Source organism: Eutrema salsugineum, unplaced genomic scaffold (genome assembly GCF_000478725.1).
Source record: "Eutrema salsugineum unplaced genomic scaffold, Eutsalg1_0 scaffold_2, whole genome shotgun sequence".
Lineage (NCBI taxonomy): Eukaryota > Viridiplantae > Streptophyta > Magnoliopsida > Brassicales > Brassicaceae > Eutrema > Eutrema salsugineum.
This window is the reverse complement of record NW_006256829.1, coordinates 5,687,059-5,706,757: the sequence shown is the minus strand read 5'-3', so window position 1 is coordinate 5,706,757 and position 19,699 is coordinate 5,687,059. Positions and strand designations below refer to the sequence as shown.

Here is a 19,699-nt window from a genome sequence, read left to right as displayed (position 1 = left end):
AGTCCGGTTTCCTTTTTGATTTGGCTTTTCATTTACAAATCCAAGCTATTTCTATTTTTGCATTGTGGTTTGTGGGATTTGTTTATAAAATTTAGTGAAAATTCTTCAAGACTAACCTTTAAAGTTAATGAAATAACAAACCTAACCTAACATATTGAAGGGCTTACTAAACTAACCTTATAAAGTTGGTTTAAGTCCATTTTATCCAAATGTTGAATATTATTACGAAAATGCTATTATGATTTTTTTTCTATAAATTTTTTTTTTTCGAAAAAACTTTAATTTCGAAAAAAAAATTTTTTTGACGAAAACAAAACATTTTTTTTAAAACGAAAAAAGAAAAAAAAAACAAAACCAAAAACTAAAAAAAAAAACCTAATTCATCTTCTTCTCTCTCTTTCTCCTGCGCCGTTTTTTTTTCTCTCATGGAGCTGCTCTTCTTCATAACTTGGCAGCCTCCTTTTTTCGCAGCTTTCTCTTCACAGCATTTCTTTTGTTTCACAGATCCACACAGATTTTGCCTCAATCGCCGTTCAGAAACTTGTTCAGGTTTGTTTTTTTTCTCATATATCCTCATTTTTCTTATTTTTTCTTCTTTCTTCTTCGTCTTCCTCTTTCCCTTCGTCTTCCTCTTTCCCTTCGTCTTCTACTTTCTATTTGGCGGAGGAGGAGTTTTACTGTTGGTGTTAGAGATCTCGGAAATATTGGCACGACTCTTAAGCGGCGTTCTCGCCACATCACGCACAACCGCACTGGACAGATGTTGTTTCGAAGAAATGGTGGTGTCCCGGAGGTTGACGGCGGCGTAAGTTTTTTTCTGTAAAACCCGCAATCCTAATTTTTTTGTTTCAGGTAAGTTTGGTAGATATATTTGGAAAACGATAAGTAGTTTGGTAGATTTCTTGTATTTTTTTGTTGTAAAGTTCATAATATGTGATGGTAGATTTTTTTGAAAAACGATATGTAGTTTGGTAGATTATTAGTTATTTGATGGTAGATATTTAGAAAACGAAATATGGTTTGGTAGATTTATTAGTTATTTGATGGTAAAATTATTTTAGAGTAAAAACGATGTCATTTGGTAGATTTATTAGTCATCTAATGATAGACTTATTTGTAAAACGATGTGGTTTGGTTGATTTATTAGTCATTTAATGGTAACTTATTTGAAAAATGATTTGTGTTTGGTAGATTTATTAGTTATTTATGGTAGATTTATCAGTCGTATATATTTGAATTTTATATACGAATGACAGTATTTGTTTATTTTTTCTGACAGATTATGGGCTTTGCCATGGTGAACAAATCTTTGATGAGATATCCAACATCGATCCGACATGTTTTACTATGAATTATAGATTTGCATTTGGTAGATTTGTTTTGAAATAATGGTAGATTTATTATTAAATTGATGGTATATCTGTATTTTGAATTTGTAAAAATGATAATTAGATTTTAAATGATAATATTGTTGTTTTTAAATTATATTTGTCGTAAAACATTGACCCAGACATTTTCACATTTTTACCATATTTGCTAGTAATGTTATTATTCAATTTTATTTATTTCTTTACTTTCATTATGGTGTATATCATAACTGAATAAAATTTTAATCAAAACACATGACTAAAAATCTTTTGACATTGTGATGTTGTAAGAGTTTATGTAAATAGAGTTAAATGTAACAAATAAAAAAAAAAAATCATAAGTTAAGAGATGGTTATTACAGATATGACATATATGTTCAAAGTTAATATGAAAAGCAAAGTTATCTTAGAGAAAATATATATCATAGAAAAAATATTCATGTTATAAATTTTTGACCATTGATTATGGCATCTATATCGTAAATACCAATAATCATCTGTGATCGAATCACAGTTAACCGACATAATCTTAGCAAACTCATGCAAAGAAAACGTTAATGGTAACAAAACCAACTCAAATATAACCATGGAACAAGTCTACCATATGTACGAAACTTGTTTAACATACGACACTTCAAAGCAAGTCTACCACACTTCTGGTTTTTTCGTAGATAGGACAATACTTTTAGGACAAAAAAGTAATTTCAATCCATAAAGTCAAATGTCTGCCAAACATTAACAACTAAGTCTACCTCAAGCATGAAAAATAACTCTACCATATATACAAGTCTACCATAAGCACCTCATATGTCTACCAGATCGAGGTTATCTTTGTAAATACCAAACTTAATTAATCTACCACATGATTATTATAAGAAGTCTACCATATGTACGATAACTCTACCAGATTACATAAACTCTACCAAACCAACAAACATATCTACCAATATTCTGTAAGTCTACCTCATGTAACAAATAATCTACCATTCACCGGAATAAATTTTACTTGAATTTAAATCTACCACAAAACAAACATATCTACCACAAAACAAATAAATCTACCAACATTCTGTAAGTCTACCTCATGTAACAAATAATCTACCACTCACTGGAATGAATTTTACTTGAATTTAAATCTACCACAAAACAAACATCTCTACCACAAAAGCGTAAAATCTACCAACAAGATATAACTCTACCATAAAACAGATATATCTACCATCACGTATTGACACATAAATCTACTGCCAAAGGACATAAGTCTACCAACTCAGAAAATAAATCTACTTCATTGTCAATAAATCTACCGAGAAAGTCAACTATGTGAGAAAGTCAACGCTTTCTTTAACAAGTCTACCAACACCTTTGACAAGTCTACCATTCATAACAACAAATCTACCGAAACATAATAAATCTACCTCTTACCGTCAAAACTTTACCAAGATAAGTCTACCAAAATTTGTAAACTCTACCAACTCTCGAATAAATCTACCATCGACCTAATAACTCTACCGACAAAATTTTTGCGTTGACCAAAATTTGATAAGTCTACCGTCAAAGCCTGGTAGACTTATCAAATTTTCAGCGTTATAATCTGCCTACGTGGCATTAAAAAAGTAATAGCATTTTCGTAATTAGTTTTTTTTTAACAAATGCAAAAAGAGTATTTTTGGTATGCTAAGTTAGTTTTGTAAAAAAAATAAAAGTGCGCCAAACAAATAATATAAATACTTTATAAGGTTAGTGTAGTAATCCTCCCTAAAATTTATTTCTTGGTAATGGAAAGAATGCCTTTGTAATTTGTGTTTGAGGGATCTTCACTTATATTCCAAAGTCTTAAGAGCAATGTTCGAAGTAGGAAGATCACATGAGAAGAAGGTGAAAATCGACAAGTTAGGTAAAGTTAAGAGATTCTCGATTGATTGAAGTTTCGATTTTATTCTATAGAAATATTCATTCATAGTTTTTTGTACAGTAACTCCATCAAAAATCTAGTCAAACTGGTCTTTTTGGATTCAAAACCTCCTTTGAACTATTTCCTTTTGCAGATTTGAAATCCACTATCACAAAATTTGAAATTCAAAACTTACGTTTCTTGTATATGGAACAATCATGATCCAATTAGCTCGAATGGATCAAAAAGTCGATTCCGAAGTTGGAGGAATAAGTTCGAAATTTTTGTTTTAAAACTTTTTGATGTCGTCAATGAATACGTCATGAAGAAATGCAAGTTGGTGAAGGTCCGCCTATGGATGCGTTCACAATGACGTTGACGTCCATAAGACGGAAAAAAAAAAAAACTTTGCTTTCCCACTAACCAATATGTATATATATATGTGTGGATGTATCCATCTTCTTCCATATTCAAAGTGTTTTGAGAGAAAGAACCACATACAGAGAAGGAAAAAAAAATCCAGTTTTTTAGGAATCAATGGAAATGGAAAACGCAGTAACGAAACAGAGTATCCCTCTCCTCACGCCATACAAGATGGGAAGATTCAATCTTTCCCACCGGTATGTATATGTCTTTCCTTGTTCCATCCTCGAAATATATACACAATCACAAGCTTGATCGTTTTGGTATTAATGATTCAGGGTTGTTCTGGCACCATTAACGAGACAGAGATCGTACGGGAACGTTCCTCAGCCTCATGCTGTCTTATATTACTCCCAGAGAGCCACACCAGGAGGTTTTCTCATCACTGAAGCCACCGGAGTTTCTGATACAGCTCAAGGGTAAACTAATCAACCCACTCTGCTCTAAAGCTTGGGTTTTGATCTGACCCACATTTTTGCGTGACCTGCTCCTTGATTCTTGAAGGTATCAAGATACTCCTGGGATATGGACTAAAGAGCATGTGGAGGCATGGAAGCCAATCGTGGATGCTGTTCATGCCAAAGGCGGCATCATCTTCTGTCAGATCTGGCATGTTGGCCGCGTTTCTAATCGAGGTTTGTCAAATTCAAATTTATCTATCTTCTCGAATGGTCAACAATCCCTTGATTTAGTGTATTGAGAGTACGTTATTGTGTATGTGTGTGTGTGTTTTCAAGGCTTTCAGCCAAATGGGCAAGCTCCGATCTCTTGTACCGACAAGCCATTGATAGACGAAGCCATGTTTACCCCTCCAAGACGCCTAAGCACCGAAGAAATCCCCACCATTGTCGACCATTTCAGGCTTGCAGCAAGAAACGCTATGGAAGCTGGTATAAGCCAATTCAAAAGGCTATTCATTCAAAGACTCTTTATAGATGTGTCCTTTGAATTGAACATGTTGTTGTTGTTTGTTTGTTTGTTGTTTGCAGGCTTCGACGGAGTCGAGATTCATGGCGCTAATGGCTATCTGATCGACCAGTTCATGAAGGACACGGTGAACGATAGAACTGACGAATACGGCGGATCATTGCAAAACCGTTGCAAATTCGCTCTAGACATAGTCGAGGCAGTGTCAAAAGAGATCGGGCCAGATCGTGTTGGAATCAGGCTGTCTCCGTTCGCCGACTACATGGAATCAGGAGACACTAACCCGCAAGCATTAGCTGTTCACATGGCGGAGTCTCTGAACAAATACGGAATCCTCTACTGCCACGTGGTCGAAGCGAGAATGAAAACAATGGGAGAGATATCAGAGTGTCCTCCTCACACGCTAATGCCTATGAGGAAGGCCTTCTCGGGGACTTTTATCTCCGCCGGAGGTTTCAATAGGGAAGACGGTAATGCGGCTGTGGCGAAGGAAAGAACCGATCTGGTTGCTTACGGTCGGTGGTTTCTGGCGAACCCGGACTTGCCTATGAGGTTTCAAGTGGATGCACCGTTGAATAAGTATGATAGAGCAACGTTTTACACTTGTGATCCTGTCGTTGGTTACACCGATTACCCTTTTCTCGATTCGACACCTTCGGATTAATACAATGCTATGTGTTTTTGTTTTCATGTAATAAGACGACATTGTCGCAATTTGCTTTCTTTATACGGTATGTCTTTGCTGCTGAGTAAAAACAGAGTTTCTTTATCAAGTTTCTAAAAGATTATCTCTGCTTTGGTACAATTAGAAGTTGATTCTGTCCGGTTTAAACGGACCAGAGTTTAAGTTTTAAACGGTAAAGCGCGGGTCAACAACGACAGCGCAGGATCCTTCCCTCGAAATGACGTGGCAGCACCGCCAAATAATTTTTTGACGTATTAATAAATTCCCTCCACCACCTTAATATATACACGCGGACCACATGAGTTTAAATCAATTTATGCAATTTATAAAAAAAAATAACAATAAAATTTGGAAAACTTATTACCTAACTCTTCTTCCCATCTGCTTCATCATTTTTGTTCCCCTCGAGAGATAGAGATAGAGAGATTCGAGAGACTAGAAGATGAGTTTCCAAGATCTCGAAGCTGGCTCTCGTTTTCCGGCGGCTAATCGTTTTTCCGGCGGGAGGCAGCAGAAACCTTCGTCTCGTGGGGATCCGTCTCAGGAGGTAGCCGCCGGGATTTTCAGGATCAGCACGGCCGTCAATTCCTTCTTCCGCCTCGTTAATTCGATCGGAACGCCCAAGGATACTCTTGAATTGCGAGAAAAGCTGTCAGTAGCAACTTTTTTTCCTCACTCTCTTATTCTGTTTTCTAAATCTCTGAGTTAATTAGGGGTTTTGTTCTAATTATCGATTTTTCTAGGTCGGTTCCCTTAATGATAACGATTATTAGTTTTTGTTAGGGTTGTCTAATAGTCTTATTTATTCTGTATGGTTATGTGTAAAGATTCTTATTGTTTTGAAGCTGAATTCTTGAGAAAATTCGAAATGGATGAACGATGTGATAATTAGGGCACTTAGGTTTTAATCGTTGACTGTTATCGTTCTTGCTGTCTCGTGCATATCCAGAGCCTATACGTTGTAAATAATGTTTTGGGGTTTTCTGCCAAACTATAATTAGTGTCTGAAATTATCTCTTTTTTTCGAGTTTATATTTGTGTGTATTGAGCATTTTTACATCATTTTTTTTCTTCTGCAAATTGTCTTAAAGTGTTTGGTTCGTTTGTTGGCAGGCAAAAGACAAGGCTACAGATATCAGAATTGGTGAAGAATACTTCAGTCAAACTTAAGGAAGCTAGCGAAGCCGACCTCCATGGATCAGCTAGTGTAAGAAAATGTTAACATCTTTGTTTCGTTTTCATACGTTCCTAATGAAATGTTAAATGCGAAATAAAATTGTACTAATGCACCCATTTTTTTGGTTGCCATTTTTTTTCCAATTTTGGTTACCTGATAGACATTATTCCTAATTCTATTATGTATATAATCTCTTGTTTTCCTTGCAGCCGATTAAGAAGATTGCGGATGCTAAACTAGCCAAAGATTTCCAATCAGTTCTCAAAGAGTTTCAGAAAGCTCAGAGACTTGCAGCCGAAAGAGAAATAACATATACTCCTGTGGTTACAAAAGAAATACCTACCAGGTACACTTTTAATACATGTTAAGTAACGGAAGATCATGGATTGTTACTGATAGTTTGTGGAATTTGAGTCTCACTTACACATGCTTCACTGTTATGCCACTCCATGCAGCTATAATGCACAAGAACTAGATACTGAATCTATAAGGAACTCCCAGCAGCAAACTCTTCTTCTACAATCAAGAAGGTGATGAGTATGATTTAATTGTATGTTATAGCCTATTATCTTTGCTAATTCTCTGGATTATTTGCTTAGCTTAAACAGAACTCAAAATGTGAGTCAAGCCTGAAGTTTGAGAATTCAGACCGTATCAATAGAGTAGTCTTAATTTTTTGATATAAGCTAAATATTGGGTTAGTCGCATTTCCGATGTTGGTTATGGCCACGAGAACTCATTAGATCTATATTCTCAGTTTGAACATTTTGTGTTAACTCATATCTTGCAGCCACATGCTATTAACTTCTTACTTTTCTCATTCCAGGCAGGAAGTGGTGTTTTTAGATAACGAAATAACATTCAATGAAGCAATTATTGAGGAAAGAGAGCAAGGGATTAGAGAAATTCAAGAACAGATTGGCGAAGTAAATGAAATCTTCAAAGATCTAGCGGTTTTGGTGAACGATCAAGGAATTATGATCGGTAAGTAACCCCGACAATCAGAAATTTTAAATTTGTCTGTTTCCTTATGCCTCTGTAAAATCTCAAAAAAACTATAATGTCATCGTACGAAAATAAAAAAAAACTATAATGTCTATTTGGCAGATGATATCAGCTCTAACATTGATAACTCACATGCTGCAACTGTACAAGCCACTGCTCAACTGAGAAAAGCATCTAAAACTCAAAGAGCAAACTCATCTTTGGTACACTCTTTAGAGACCTCTTATCAATCCTTCAATTTTATGGTTCCATATTTTAGCTGCTAAAGCTAAATTTTATATGTTTTATTTTGTTGCAGACATGCCTACTTATTCTCATTTTTGGGATTGTGCTACTCATTGTCATCATCGTTGTCTTGGTGTAAGCATGAAGCCATGAAGCACCAAACTCCAAGCTTCAACCTTCAAGCATCAAGCAAAAGACAAATCTATGAAACTAATACAAAGACCCATTGAAGAAGTATATCTATTGTACAGATTATTTATACCCCATCGTTCTTCCCATTAAATAGAATTGAATCTTGACTTCTCATCGTGTGAATGCTTTATGTATTAAACCCATTTAAAGATCTTTATAAGCAATAAAATATGAACATGTTTGTTTAGTAAACATATGAAACGCCGTTTTTTTCTTTAATCGTTCAGGGGCCACAGATTACCGTCGTGATATGGTAATTGAACACGATCGAAGTTCACACAAAAGTATCACAGAGCGCACTCTACTCGAAGATTATTTACAAGCATCGTAGTAAATCTTTTAAGATTCTTCTCTCTCTTTTTTTTTTTTTTTTTCTGTTTACAAGGTTTTGTGCATCTCCAAGTCAAAATGTAAAGGGTAAACAAATAACAGCACCATCTCATATATTTCTTCCTCCGTTCATATCCCCTTCACAATCTCGCTTGAAACTCTACATCTGTGAGAAACAATTGATTATCTCTCAAGACAGAACAACATTGCAAAGAAACACGTTTTGAACTACACCGATGTTGCTACCTTCATTTCATTTGTGTTTCTGAGGAAAGAAGTCCCATTTGTTCAGTAAGATGGTTCATCTGTTGTTGATTTCTGGTCCAATCGTTTGGTTCTTGCTCCATTACCAGGTCACTATTCTCATCTGTATCTCCAGTCACTGGGATTTCATCAGTAAAGAACTGTTCCCAGAATGGATCTTGGACTCCAGGCAGCTTAGGGTTCCCATTCAGTAACTCATTTATCTCGCCATCCCCTTCAGGAGAAACTGCATCGCCTTCCATTTCCAATGAAGCATCTAAAACAGCCATTATTGGATCGAAACACTCTCCATTACCTGTCTCGCATCCAACTAAATCAGATTCAGGGCTCCATGAAGCTGCAGCTGCTACACCTTGGGTTGGACTTGGACTTAAGTTTGGCTGAACGAGTTTGGCTTGAGGATGATGATCCAAACTTGCTTCATGTATTTGATTCATCCCTGAGTGAGCTGAGTTGGATGAAACCTCCGGAAATGTTACTCCAGAAACTGTATTGGAGGAGTTTCCATTGTCTACAGAGTTGGAACTGGGAACATCACCCAAGAGGAAACTGCCAGGATTGTTCGAAACAGATTCATACCGAGGTGAGCTGCTAGTATTTAAAAACTGTCTGAGCATCGTTTGCGCTGCTTCGTTTATCGATGGCTGATATTTGACAATCTGGCTGTTAAGACCATTAGCCCCATGACCTCCACGATTTTCTTGTTCATCTCCAGGAAGTCTCCTCTTTTTGTTGCTTCCTGGAATCTGTCTGTTGCCATCATTATTCTGCTGTACCAACTGGTTTAAGAAACCTGGACTTTGAACAGCCTTTGCTAGAAACGACATCATTTGTTGTTGCCTCTGCTCCATCACCTGAACTTTCTGTCCCACATTTTGCAGTTGGTGTTCTGTAGCTTGTTGTTGCTGTCTTAACCTGACGAGTTCTTGCATAAGAACATTCTTATCCCGCTTAAGTCTTTCCACTTCCTCTTCTATTCCAAACTTCCCCACCTCGACACAAGCACCAACAGATGAGTTCTGAACTTGAGTTTGTTGCTGATTCTGCTGCACATGAGAAGGCTTTCTCCTCGAAATACTCTTTAGTAGTTTTTTTTGGCCTCTTAAAAACCCCTCATTTGCGAATTCCCATCGATCTGGATCAACTTTTCTGAAACCCTGGACATAAAAATACAAAGAGACTACAGAGATCAGCGAAATTCAAATTGAAGAATTGAAACAATGCAACAACAACAACAACAACAACAACAACAACAACAACAACAACAACAAAAATTTGCTTGAGGAAGTAGAAAGCCAACATAGAATAAGTGCACAAAAAGGTATAACCAGAGGACCACAAATTCCAGACTGACAACCTTTCTTAAGCTCAGATTTCTAAATATTCTAGTTAAAACGTAAGGTTAATAAGGAAACAACTTCTCTACCATAAATTAAGGAAGGTAATAGTTCTAAGTTTATCAATATGTACCTGGACAGACATATACAAACGAAAACAAAGGTAATGTTCAGACAACTGATAGACAATTTGTTTTGTGATAAAGAGCTACAAGGCAGAAAGTAATTGAGGAAACCAATCTTCAGCCATATTTGAGGATACGTGAAAGTGACCCTGCAAGTTTCTATATAATCTTTTGGTGAGTAGAAAGACTGACTTGACAAGGTTTCAAATTCAAATGCAGCCACGGATCTTGTCAGTGAACCACAATACTAAGCTATATAGGCTTCAAACAGAGAGAACATAACTGAATAGTTCTACTGACTAAACCAGTTTCATGAGATGCAAGAACCAATTAAAGGGAACAATCAAATGCTCAATAGATACAAAAAACAAATTATGTAATAACTAAATGGATGCCTAAATACTTCAAATTTTCTCTAAACAATCCTTATAAATACCATCGGTTAACACTTTCCGAACACTTCAAGACTTCCCTGAATTGTGCTACGAAGACACAGATAAAACTATTCAATCCGAACTTTTTCTTTTGGTTTTAAATCAGCAGAAAGAGAGATGCTTACATATGTATTTAACTGCCGGACGAAGCTGGAGAAATTGTTGTGCTTGAAATACTTTGGCAAGAGCACCTTCGAGAACTCCGGCACGTTCCAGACGACGAAGCTGTTGTTGCCGCTGCTCCAAGACACGACCTCATTGGTCGAAGGATCATCAACCATGTCGTAGGTTTTGCTCAAAAATGGTGGCACGGAGTTCACCGGCGGCGGTCCAGACGACGAATTTGAGTTCGCAGACGGTACGGATTCAGGAACCGATTCCATAACTCGGAAAGCAAGCAAGAACTACGCACTGAAGCAGCCGATTGATTGATATGCAGAAGAATCTTTAGATCGATTCCACCTTCACAGATAATCACCTTTTCGTTCTTAGCGAGCTCAAACACCTACACAGAGACTCTCTTTTTCTCAAGTGTTCAAGACCCAATTTTTGATCTTTTCCCTTAAAGCCGAAAGAGAAAGACTTCTCGCGAGAAGGCAGAAATGGGCATTTCGGTTAAGTCTCTTCCGTTCGGTGACTTCGTTATGTTAATTTCGGTTCGGTTCAAAAGAAAATTTATGAATTCAATCCGAAATTTCATATTGTGTGTTTTGATTTGGTTCGGTTTTACGGTTTAGAAGGTACACGTAGCACGTACGTCGCTTTTTCTCTTACTTTTGTTTTTTTACTCGGTGAGGTTTCATACGTGGCCTGTTATACACCGTCAAAATGATAAGATAATCTATCCGGTGTTAGATATATTATTTATTACTAATATAAAAAACCACGTAGGACGCAGAGAAAACTTTCGTGGCCCTTATCTCTCTCTCATACTATGACTGATTGACTCGTTGAATCTCTTTCAGTTATTGAAAAATTGAAAGAATTTGAAGTGAATCGGCGAAACACAATACAAAAACGATGAATCCGATCGTTGTTCATCGCGTTTCTTTCGAATGCGTTTCGCGTTTCTCTTTGATCCATCGACAATCAGGCGATGGATTCTCCGGTCGTCGGATGGTGAAGTCGCGTGGAAGGAATCGGCCGACTCGGCGACTGCATGCGGTGACGGCGAGTTTGATCACCAGCGCTGACTCGTTCGAGGTAGGGCGGCTTATCGGAAGCTACGGATTCATGAATGTAACAAGGTAAGTACTCTCAGTTTATCTTCTCTCTTTAGCTAAATCTCAAAATTATATGCTTTCATTGGTGTAAAGGTGGGTTACATTGACTTACCATATGATTATTGAGCATCTGGATTTTGCTAGATTCTGGTCTACTTCGTTTTCTAAGCTTCCATCTTTTTTTTTGGTAGTTATTCAGGGTTGCAGTCAGGATCTGACTTTGAAAATACATCCGCTGATATTGGGAGATTAAAAGCTCAAGACATTGGAGAAGGCGGCGTTAAGATCAGGTACAGTTTTGGCGTTATGTAAACATTTGTATTAGATGGTGTTATATTTGGTCAAGTTTAAAAAAATGTATTAGCCACGGCAGTTTGTCTGCAGACTATATGAAGGAAGAATATCTCAGGGTCCATTTCGAGGAACACCTATCACCTTCAAGGTGATTTTCCATGCTCTCTTAATCTTTCTTCTTATTTTTTTTTTGTCAGCAAAGATTATTGTTTTTCTGGAGGCATTTTCCATTTTCGTGAATCTCCCTACATTATCAGGGCATACTTTGTTCTGATGTGATAGTCCTCCTTTCAGGATTAAAAGTCTATACATCAAAAAATTCATTTTGGATCTTAAGTTGCTTTCTGTTTTTACTTTGTCTTACATACTCGTCTCTGGTAAAGGTATATCCCGGACAACGTGCTGGTGGAACTGAGGCTGACATGATGGCAGCAAACGAGTTGAATGCACATTCTTTTCTCCAGGTTGGATAAGTGTCCATGCAAAAATTATTAAACGGTTTCTTAGCAATTTCATCTCATCGGCGGATAATAGTGTAATCATCTTGTTATTCTGCTTGTCTACGCAGAGCAGTAAAAATCTGCCTGCTAACCTGCTTATACTTGTTGGTGGCTTTGAGACACAATTTGGGGAACAGGTCAGGCTTACGATTTGTAGCACTTAGCTTTGTTTGTTGAGTCTAAGCTGCACAAGCATGTGGATATTTGTTTTGGCATAACTTATGGAACAGAGGTTGAATTGATTCATGCATATAGTGGCTGGCTTTTCGTGATGGTGGGAAAGATAGTGCAGCTGACTACGCACGAATTGCGAGTGAAAAAACATCAAGAGCTCTCTCCCAAGGAGTATGGAATCCTTTTGAAAAAGAGCAGACGATGAAAAGAAGAAGAAACTATGTCATAAAGATCCTACAGGGTGCAATGAAAGGTCTAGCCTTTATGCATGATAATGACAGGTTACACCAGAGCCTCGGGCCATCCTCAATTGTTCTCAAGTATGCCTCCTCCCTGCGAGTTTCTGAAAGTGCTAGCACAGATATCTCCTTCAATATACAATGCTAATTTAGTTGAGTATTATTTTCTGGTAAAATTATCTTCAGTACACCAGCGGAGAGAGAAGCCATCTATTTAATACCGAGGCTGCGAGATCTAGCCTTTTCTGTTGACATAAGGTTCTGTCGCTTTCTCCCTTTCTCTCCCTGTCTGGTTGTTTATCCTCAGCAATTATAGCTTTCTGATAGTCTCCTGCCATTTTGGTCTTGGTGTTTATAACTGGCCACTAGAGTTGTTAATAATGTTATTTGTGAACTCTTTGAGAATAGACTGAGTTTACCTTACAGGCCATCATGCTTGGAAGAAGGAGCGACTTCTGGTACACTATCAGAGCAACTTTGGCGAAGGGCAACTGCTTCTGGCGCTTTCACAGTTTTTGAGAAGAGAGCTTTTGGGATTGCAGATGACATGTAATGCATTTGCTCTCGAAATTCTGTCATTTTCTAAGTTGCGCATGTTATTTGTAAAGATATAACAGATTCTTGTGGTTTACAGATACGAAGCCGGTCTTCTTCTTGCATACTTAGCCTTTGTTCCTTTCTGTGAAGCAGGCGTAATGGATTCTCTTTCTCTTCAGGCAAGATATATTATTGGATGCGATGCTAATAATATAAACAGCTCTGTTTTGCTCATCTTAACACAATCTCTTTATACATCAGCTCTCATCTTTTTGTGTTGGAAATATTTTCTCCAATTAGTTTTTGGTTAACCGTAACTTACTCTGATGAACTGCAGAGACTACTGGAAAACACATTCCGGCTGGATATTGAGGCAGTAAGAGAGTAAGCCTCTTGCTATGTCCAGAAAAACTAAAATTGTTTCTAACTAAAATTCTATATTTAGTTAGCAACAATTTCTTTAGTTTAAGAGCCGTTGTATTACAATTAGTAGTCGATTGTTCCTCCAAGTGTCTGTGTGTTTGAAAGACCTAACCAAACTTTTCATACAGGTACTGTTTAGCCGATGAACGCCTTGAAGAAGCTGTTAAGTTTCTGGATCTTGGTGATAGAGCTGGTTGGGAATTACTCCAGGTTTGTTAGTCCCTCCAATTTCTCTGCATGTATCTTTTATTCATAGTAAAATAAGATAAAAACTGAACTCTGATCAAATCATCTTCAGAAAGCCTATAATAATATTAGTCAACTGATTTAAAATCTTAAACTGTGTGTGTGGTGTTTTGGTAGGCAATGTTGTACGCTGATCATAGGAAACGGCCAGTGGCTGAAGCTGTTCTTAGTCACCGATTTTTGAACGGCGTTGTTAATTGAGAGGAGATGAAGATTATCTTATTATGGTTCTTTTATATCATCAAAATATGTTTTCCATTTGATGCCTTGTTGGTTTATGGTCGCATAATTCTTAATTACTGACAAAACATTGATCATAAATAATGCTTTGTATGAGAGTCGAAAGAAAAAAAATAGTAGTAGTTTTGGAGCATTTCTTAACACAAGGTACTAAGCAATCTGCGTCAGTGCCACATCTGATGCTACCATCTCTGTAGCAGATAGCTGTGTTCTGGCATTATTGTGTTTGTCCCATGTATCATCACAAATTCAGACCACATACACATACCAAGTAACCAATTTCACACACACATATATATAGAATGATATGTTTATATATGTGTATGTATGCAATGTACGCTTATTACGCTATGAGAGACCGTGGTGTGGGATATTTACTAACGACGTTACAATGCATCTGACACTGGAAACTGATTATGCAGTTTATGTAACACAAAGTTTCGTCATAACCATACACATTTTTCCTGCCATTTTCTGTTACAACTTTTTGATCAATAGATGATAAAAAGTACTCAAAGCAAGCTTGTTGTTTGATTTTATCTGTGATTATTAATTATGAAAGTTTGGAATATATTAATTAAAATATATTACTTCTGTTTCAAAATGTAAGTCGTTTTAGTATTTATTTTTTTGTTTTAAAATATAAGTTGTTTTCAGTTTTTAATGCATATATTTGATATATTTTTCATTTTTTATCCATATTTTTTCAACTTATTAATGATTAATGAGTGTGAACATATTACATTAATGAGGTGTAAAACAGAAAATTAGATTAGTTTTTTAATTTGTATGAAAAAGTTTAAAACGACCTATATTGTGAGACGAAAGAAGTATTACATTTCTAATCTTTGTGTTGTTCTTTTCACACAAAAAAACATTTATTATGATTTGAATTGAATTAATTTTGTTACAGCTTGTTTTGAATTGCAATGTATTTATTAAAATATTGCAAAATGTTTGACATTCAATCGTTTTGAAAAAACAATAAAATTGCAATATCTTTGACTTGATCTTCTTATTACTATAGTGAAAGTAAAATGTATATCTCCATCACAGCCGGCTCAGCATTAGCCAAAAATAATGATGGGTTATACATGCTCAATATTTGTGCAAAAACAAAAACGACTTTATGTTGTTATTTGGTTAATGTCTTGATAGTAGTTACTGTATGTGACTATGTGGTCTTTTTCACTTTAGCCATTGGTCCAACTTTTAGTTTTAACCTTGATAACTCCAATCCTATTTTCCGTTATAATTGTTAGTGATTGATATAAAACTAGAATAATGGCTTTTTTTTTGTTTTTGTTGTATAATTTCGCATATGATTTTCTTGATTCTCATTATTTTTGTTTTGAAACTGCGACTTATACATTATTCAATGTAGAAGCCATTCTTAGAATTAATAGATTCTGCATCTACCACACTGCTTCTGAAAGATTTTGAGGAAACTAGAAAATCTGTTAAGCGAAAAAGAATAGGCAAACTGAACTTGGACACTAATCAATATAGAAATCTTCAGTATTTATAGAATTAATAGATTCTGCATCTACCACACTGCTTTTGATAAGCGAAAAAGAATATGCATAGAAGGATTTGAACACACTATGCTGATGGGCTATTTGAGTTTATTTGTGGATTTATGAATAAAAAAGGTAAAGTTTTCACGAATCCATTCAATTAGTTTAAGAAGTCAAAAACTAATAAGCAAAAGCCAATTTATTGAATACTAAATTTTCAGGATAACAAAAAAGCTGTGTGCCCTTTATGCAGCTGCTTGCAAAATCTAGGATGCGAAAGAAGGAGCTTGATTGAATAATAAAATCTGGAATAATAAAATCAATGGTTGCATTGTTGTATCACGATAAGAATTCGAGTAGATAGAGAGAGAGCTTTCTAGTCCGTTGCCATCCTCATAGCGCTTATCCTGTTAAGCTCCGCCACACCTCCATACAGCGAGCTACAACAAACCAAAAGAGCTCATGAGAAGATTTACTTTGAGGTTAAGAATCAAGAATCAAGAATCAAGAACGAGGAATTACGTACGTGGGATCGTATAGCCAACACCACCACCACCAGTGTTTAATTTGGGAGAGGCCCAAACAAGTAGCCCCAAACTTTTACCAAGTTTCACAGCGGGATCTACTGCCTCTTCTCCGGAAAAATAAACATAAGCATGGCTGTAACCAAAACAAAACAAAAAAAAGGCTGGTAAGAGAATTAATTCACAAGTGGTACTTGGTTGTCACGAAATTGGAAGAAGCCACAAACCACTGATGTTTGGGAAGACTCTAGCCATCATAGGTTCTGGGAATATACATATGTATGATCTCTCCACATGAACCGAAATGTTTTCTCAAAGTTATCTTGAGATCATCATCAGAAACCGAAGTGTCATATCCCGTAACGGTAATGTAATGCATACTGATTTCATATTATCAACACAACATAAGAACACACATCTTAATTAGTTACAGATGCAATAATTTCCAAAAAAAAAACACAAACAAAGAGAAAAAGAAGCATCAATTACTTACAATCGTGGGTCATTGCATTGCATTGCATCTCTTTGCTGAGGAGTCAAAGACTTCTTATATACTACAGGTGAAACCTTAACAGAGACATTCCATCCTCCCACGTCACTTCCATTGAGTGCCAACGCTTTCTCTTCTGCGTCTTCTCCGCGAATAACCATAAAAGCACATCTGTTCCATATATTGTCCATAAAAATAATAAGAAATTTATCATTGCGTCTTTTTAGCAGCAATGATTCAAAAATTCACAACTGTTTGTTCACAAAATAAGCCACAAACCTGTCCTCGAAGTAAAATATAATGATTTTTCCACATGAATTGAAATGATTAATCAGCGCCTTCTTGCTATCATCCTCAGGAAGTGAAGTGTCGAATCCCTCAACGCAAATCCTAACCCTAATTTGCAGGAGATAATATATATATAAAAAAGATTATCAACATGCAACAACAACACATCTTACACGTACACAAATCTCCCAGGAAAAAGAAAGCACCAATTTACCGAGGTCTCTTGGACTCTTCGTAGGCTTTCATAACTTCCTCATAATTCCAACCCTAAAGTACAAAAGATCTAATCAGAAATTTAATTCTCAGATATTATTTTTCTAACATGGCTAAAATTTGTGAAGAAACCATTAATTAAGAAACAGAGAATAAGATTACGGTGACGGGGTTACAGCAGGGCTCGTCGTCCATGGATAAGTTGAGAAGCGGCACTAACCCTAGGCTGTGCTGCTTTAAGATTTTTGGGATTTAGTAACAATTAAGGATAACTTCTTCTTTTTTATGTTTTGGGGTCAAAGAAGACGAACCCTGATTTTTATAATGATGAACCGAACGGTTAACCAAAACATAACCCTCTCTTCATTGAATCCGAGATTATTATATTATTTTGATGGCATGGTCGTATAATTTTGTAACAGTCTTTTTTTTGTTCCATTAGTATCCATTCCATTACATGCTTTTATTACCAATTCCACATTCCATTATTACCAATACCATCATTATCATCATCATCATCATCATCGTACACATTTTTCCTGTCATTTTCTTTTACAACATTTTGTTGCAACAGATCAACAAACCCGTCTTATGAAGAAAAGACTTTTAGAGCATCCGCAATGCAAAAACCGTCTTTGGTCTCTTCCCAATTTTTTTAATATTAAAACTAGGGAAAAAATTTATTAAAGAGATCCACTTATTTAGTATGGTCCAATGGAAAAAACTCTATAGGGTTTCTTCAAAAAAAAAATTATATTTTAATTTAGAAAAACAAATTATTTAATTTAAACATAATTAATACAAACATTAAAACAATATATAACATAAATTTTTAGCATAAATAATCAATTGCTATCTTCATCATCTCCAAATTTTTCCCATATATGGTTAACCAAATCTTCTTTCAACTGGTAATGCACTTCTGTATCACGAATTCTAGTTCGATTTGCCATGAGATTAGCAATATTCGTAGGCATTGATGTTGAATACGAGAGATCGACGTTAAAACTTCCACTTCCTTCAATGTGCTGGAATTCTTCAACATTGAAATGTGTATATCCATGTCTTTCGTCTTCTACAATCATATTATGGAGTATGATACAAGCTCGCATAATTTTTCCTATTTTTATTTTATCCCAAGAAAGAGCTGGATTTTTAATAATTGCAAAACGAGATTGCAAGACTCCAAAAGCACGTTCAACATCTTTTCTGGTACCTTCTTGTTTTTCAGCAAACTTTGTAGCTTTTCTGCCTTGTGGAAGTGGAATAGATTGAACAAAAGTTGCCCATTTTGGATAAATACCATCTGTAAGATAGTATGCCAAATTATACTTCCGTCCGTTGACATGGAAATTCACTTGGGGAGCTCGACCTTGTATGATATCATCAAAAACGGGTGAACGATCAAGGACATTAATATCATTTAAGGTACCTGGAGGTCCAAAAAATGCGTGCCATATCCACAAATCATATGATGCCACAGCTTCTAAAACGATAGTTGGTTTTCCCGAACCACGTGTATATTGCCCTTTCCAAGCGGTTGGGCAATTTTTCCATTCCCAATGCATACAGTCTATGCTTCCTATCATACCGGGAAATCCGCGTTGTTCTCCCTTTTTAAGTAACCGTTGTAGATCTTCTTGTGTGGGTCTCCTAAGGTACTCATCGCCAAAATAAGTTATGATTCCTTCAACAAAATGTTCCAAACAAGAACGAGCCGTAGATTCGCCGAGCCGGAGATATTCGTCAACCGCATCTGCAGCAGAGCCATATGCCAAAAGACGAATGGCAGCCGTACACTTTTGAAGTGCAGAGAGACCAGGCCTTCCAAGGGCATCTTTCTTCTGTCGAAAAAAGCGATCTTCATTGGAAAGTTTTTCGACAATACGTAAGAACAATGGCTTGTTCATCCGAAAACGTCTCCGAAATAAGTGTGGTGGATATATAGCCTCCTCACTAAAATAGTCATTCCATAGACGTATGTGGCCTTCTTCTCGAGCTCTATCAATATAAGCTCGTTTTTTCTTGGTCCTTGTTGGCTCCAGATGCTCGGCATAAGCATTGAACACATTATCATAAGTTTGATCATAAAATTGATCAAACGTTTGATCCAAAAGTTGATCAAGCTGTTTCTCCAAATTCTCCATTGATCCATACCCATTATTGTTAGAAGAAGAAGCCATAGGATTGAAGTAATTGTGTATTTTGGGTTTAGTAAATGATTTAGTAAGGTTTAGGAGAAGGAGAATGAACGGATGATTGGGTCTCGGAGAATGAACGGATGAATTTGTAAGGTTTAGTGAATGAAAGCAGAATGACCAAGTAATAGAAAAATAGCAGAACGAAGATTGAAGAAGTACAACGCAATACGCTTCCAAAAAGGTCCAGATTTCTGCTCGGTTGAGA

At 36.2% G+C, this 19,699-nt stretch overlaps 6 protein-coding genes across 6 annotated transcripts; 3 read left to right on the top strand and 3 right to left on the bottom strand.

The window, feature by feature from the left end:
• Window positions 1-3,760: 3,760 nt before the first annotated feature.
• On the top strand, window positions 3,761-5,384 carry LOC18018817 (12-oxophytodienoate reductase 1). Its single transcript, XM_024156153.1, has 5 exons — window positions 3,761-3,881; window positions 3,963-4,103; window positions 4,189-4,319; window positions 4,422-4,574; window positions 4,674-5,384. The coding sequence occupies exons 1-5, from the start codon at window positions 3,799-3,801 to the stop codon at window positions 5,273-5,275; spliced, it is 1,110 nt and encodes a 369-aa protein (XP_024011921.1). The 5' UTR covers window positions 3,761-3,798; the 3' UTR covers window positions 5,276-5,384.
• Window positions 5,385-5,598: 214 nt separating this feature from the next.
• LOC18018816 (syntaxin-21) lies at window positions 5,599-8,108 on the top strand. The gene is made up of 7 exons (XM_006400161.2): window positions 5,599-5,947; window positions 6,410-6,503; window positions 6,683-6,819; window positions 6,929-7,003; window positions 7,300-7,457; window positions 7,581-7,681; window positions 7,777-8,108. The coding sequence occupies exons 1-7, from the start codon at window positions 5,739-5,741 to the stop codon at window positions 7,840-7,842; spliced, it is 840 nt and encodes a 279-aa protein (XP_006400224.1). The 5' UTR covers window positions 5,599-5,738; the 3' UTR covers window positions 7,843-8,108.
• Window positions 8,109-8,252: 144 nt separating this feature from the next.
• On the bottom strand, window positions 8,253-10,968 carry LOC18018815 (heat stress transcription factor A-1b). Its single transcript, XM_006400160.2, has 3 exons — window positions 10,511-10,968; window positions 8,472-9,646; window positions 8,253-8,391 (listed from the first exon to the last, which is right to left on the bottom strand). Exons 1-2 carry the CDS (start codon window positions 10,766-10,768, stop codon window positions 8,474-8,476), a joined length of 1,431 nt encoding a protein of 476 aa, XP_006400223.1. The 5' UTR covers window positions 10,769-10,968; the 3' UTR covers window positions 8,253-8,391; window positions 8,472-8,473.
• Window positions 10,969-11,292: 324 nt separating this feature from the next.
• On the top strand, window positions 11,293-14,383 carry LOC18018814. Its single transcript, XM_006400159.2, has 12 exons — window positions 11,293-11,632; window positions 11,800-11,898; window positions 11,993-12,050; window positions 12,286-12,366; window positions 12,471-12,539; window positions 12,658-12,896; window positions 13,002-13,073; window positions 13,242-13,364; window positions 13,450-13,531; window positions 13,690-13,736; window positions 13,904-13,985; window positions 14,139-14,383. The coding sequence occupies exons 1-12, from the start codon at window positions 11,406-11,408 to the stop codon at window positions 14,220-14,222; spliced, it is 1,263 nt and encodes a 420-aa protein (XP_006400222.1). The 5' UTR covers window positions 11,293-11,405; the 3' UTR covers window positions 14,223-14,383.
• A 2,166-nt stretch (window positions 14,384-16,549) lies between these two features.
• Window positions 16,550-17,510, bottom strand: LOC112086783 (nucleolin 1-like). The gene is made up of 5 exons (XM_024156556.1): window positions 17,456-17,510; window positions 17,295-17,347; window positions 17,072-17,188; window positions 16,796-16,963; window positions 16,550-16,682 (listed from the first exon to the last, which is right to left on the bottom strand). The coding sequence occupies exons 1-5, from the start codon at window positions 17,486-17,488 to the stop codon at window positions 16,550-16,552; spliced, it is 504 nt and encodes a 167-aa protein (XP_024012324.1). The 5' UTR covers window positions 17,489-17,510.
• A 628-nt stretch (window positions 17,511-18,138) lies between these two features.
• LOC112086781 (putative nuclease HARBI1) lies at window positions 18,139-19,476 on the bottom strand. Its single transcript, XM_024156554.1, has one exon. The coding sequence runs from the start codon at window positions 19,474-19,476 to the stop codon at window positions 18,139-18,141; it is 1,338 nt and encodes a 445-aa protein (XP_024012322.1).
• Between the last annotated feature and the right edge of the window lie 223 nt (window positions 19,477-19,699).